Here is a 3,085-nt window from a genome sequence, read left to right as displayed (position 1 = left end):
TAAGTCATTGGGCTCGTGCAGAGCATGAGCAACTTTCCACTAGTATTATAGATATACAACATGATATAACAAGTCAATTGATAAATTATTTATAGGAAAGTTATAATCCTAAACCAAATAACAAAAGAAGTTTGGTTCAATTAAATATTTTGATTTAATTATAATAATGCATATGATAAGGTTTGACAACATTTGAGTTGAATTCGAAAAATAATCTTTAAAACCTAAAATCGAAAAGAGATATGACTGTTCGTTTATTTAAATGAGAAAATAACATAAACAACTAGATCATATATTATTAATGAAAATGATAGCAACTAATATGATTGTAATATTATTAAAATAAAATAAAAGGCAAAACAAAAACTCCAACATCTCAATAATATAAATTTGAACTTTCTAGGACCCTAAACCTTAAACTTTGAACTTTATTCTTGAACCTGAATCCTGAATCTTGATTCTAACGCCGAATGTTGACCTTGACCATGACCATGACTTGATCCTGAACTTTGAAAAAACTAAATCCTAAAACCTGAATCGAAACCCTGAACCTGGATTTGATAACCTAAGATAACTTATATGTGATTTCATTCAAACATAACAATCCACAAGATTCACATCCCAATTAGGATGAAACAATTGATTGGTTTAAACGGTAGTGCATAGTAAACTAGCAACATCCAACCATGCTTCCAACTTGGACACTTCATCTTCATTAAGTTGCTCAATTGATTCCCACCAACCTTTCTGTCTAGTTTCTGTCATTTGGTCAAGATAATTTGTTCGATCACTTCCAATTTTTTCTTTGATGTCAAGTTCTTCAAGCTTTTTTTCGAGTTGATTCACCGAATTTCGAGCAAAAACTGTGGCCAGGTGAGTTTCATCACTTAACTGCATATCAGGATTCTGAAAACGAGAAATGACTGCATCAGTTGTAGGGTGAAAAAATGAATGAGGCTTACTAGTAGGAGAAAACACTATTATTCCAATGTCAACATCAAATTCTTTTATGAGATTATTCGTTGCTTTGAACAAACCATTACGACGCTTTGAAAATGAACTTAACAAGGCTTTTTCATTTTCTATTTTTTTCATTGGTATCTTTTGACGTCCTTTAATCTTCTTATTCTCCATGGCTAATTGATAAAACACGATTTATGAAATGATTTTAGTAAATGATACTTATGAGAAGACGATATCGCGACTATTTATATACGTTAAGTTTTTTTATCAAGTCGCACATAACAAAATTTTTTAGTAAGTGAAATGAATTTTATAATTTATCAACTTGTAGATAGAAATTTTTTTGTGTAAAAAGCAAATCAAACTTTCCATTTGCATTAAAAAAAATAAACCTTAAATGTAACCATAATTAAAAAAATGTTAATATAAAAGTAATCTAAAAACCATAACAGGAAAATATATTAATATAAAATTAAAGTTAACATTTAATGGTAACAGAAAAATATGTCAAGATAAAACTAAATCTGAAATTTAACCATAATAGGAAAATAAGTTAATATTCATCTAATTCTAAAGTTTAACCAAAATAGGAAAATATGTTAATAATTAAACCAAATCTAAAGTTAAACCATAATATGAAAATATATAATATAAAATTAAATCTAAAGTTTAACCATAATGGGAAAATATGTTAACATAAAGCTAAATCTAAAGCTTAACCATAGTAAAAAAAATATGTGCATATAAAACTAAATCTGAAATTTAACCATAATAGGAAAATAAGTTAGTATAGATCTAATTCTAAAGTTTAACCATAACAGGAAAATATGTTAATAATTAAAACAAATCTAAAGTTAAACCATAATATGAAAATATATTAATATAAAATCAAATCTAAAGTTTAACCATAATGGAAAAATATGTTAATACAAAACTAAATCTAAAGATTAACCATAATAAGAAAATATGTTCATATAAAACTAAATCTAAAATTGAACTATAATAGGAAGATATGTCAATATATAACCAAATCTAAAGTTTAACCATAATAGGAAAATATATTATTACAAAACAAAATCTAATGTTTAACATAATAGGAAAATATATTAATATAAAACTAAATCTAAAGTTTAACCATAACAGGAAAATATATTAATATAAAAGTGAATCTAAAGTTTAATCATAACAGTAATAAATAAATTTTGAATTGCGTGTTATTTTAAATAAGGTTTGACGTTGTCTCTATTGTTTCAACTATCGTATTATCTTGCATATTTATTCGTATGATCATTTAAATTTTATGAATATTTAAAATCGGAAAAAGTGTAATAGTGATAGTATCATTTTGTTGACGAATATTTGTTTATGCATTTTAGCTCATATGTTGAAATATTAGTTTATTTTTGAATTAATTATTTTATTTTGTTAACCTTAAGAAGCTTGTTAATTTTGGTTAATTCTTCTTATTTAATCAAATTGACCGTCTACAATTTTATTTTGACTAAAATGATAGCATTTAAGCTAAAAGACTAAATTTGGGCCTCTCTTAGATTTTCCGCAGCCCAAATCTCTATCCCCAGCCCAATTCCCTCACAATCAAACTAAAATATAAAAATCCGGCTCACATTCATTTTATTTCCTTCTTCCAGCCCAACCCTTTTACTCCCATTCAGCTAAACCCAACAGCGCAACCCGACCCATCTGCCTTATCCCTCTTCTTCTTCTTCTTCTTCTTCTTCTTCTTCTTCTTCTTCTTCTTCTTCTGTTTTAACTTTGAGAAACGCGTGACGAGACAGCTATTCACACCATCTTTGAGACATTTTTCTAGACGACAACGTCAACGGCTATGCGAGAGAGATGCTCTAGATGATGTTGATACACGGCGTCAACGTGAAAGATGCTATTGTCCCTCTCTCTTCGTTCCGTCTTCTGGCTCAACTTTGGGCGAATGTGTCACGACCCAAAACGCGTCGTGAGTTGAAGACGACGGCACGTTTGCTGCACTCCACAAATAACAAGAAAGAAACATACAAGTAGGGGTCAGTACAAAACACGGGTACTGAGTAGATATCATCGGCCAATTCAAAATAGAAAACAGTATATATCAGATCATATCATAAAT

General features: G+C 28.5%; 1 protein-coding gene across 1 annotated transcript; it reads right to left on the bottom strand.

Annotated features, from left to right (window-relative positions):
* Nucleotides 1–648: 648 nt before the first annotated feature.
* LOC101268151 (agamous-like MADS-box protein AGL62) lies at nt 649–1,134 on the bottom strand. Its single transcript, XM_004248850.3, has one exon. The coding sequence runs from the start codon at nt 1,132–1,134 to the stop codon at nt 649–651; it is 486 nt and encodes a 161-aa protein (XP_004248898.1).
* Between the last annotated feature and the right edge of the window lie 1,951 nt (nt 1,135–3,085).

The sequence above is a fragment of the Solanum lycopersicum genome, chromosome 10, assembly GCF_036512215.1.
Source record: "Solanum lycopersicum chromosome 10, SLM_r2.1".
Lineage (NCBI taxonomy): Eukaryota > Viridiplantae > Streptophyta > Magnoliopsida > Solanales > Solanaceae > Solanum > Solanum lycopersicum.
Note: the sequence above shows the minus strand (reverse complement) of the source record. Positions and strands in the feature narration are given on the sequence as shown.

Bases quoted from the DNA above. Each gene is read 5' to 3' on its own strand.
- LOC101268151 (XM_004248850.3), bottom strand. From the start codon at position 1,134: ATGGAGAATAAGAAGATTAAAGGACGTCAAAAGATACCAATGAAAAAA.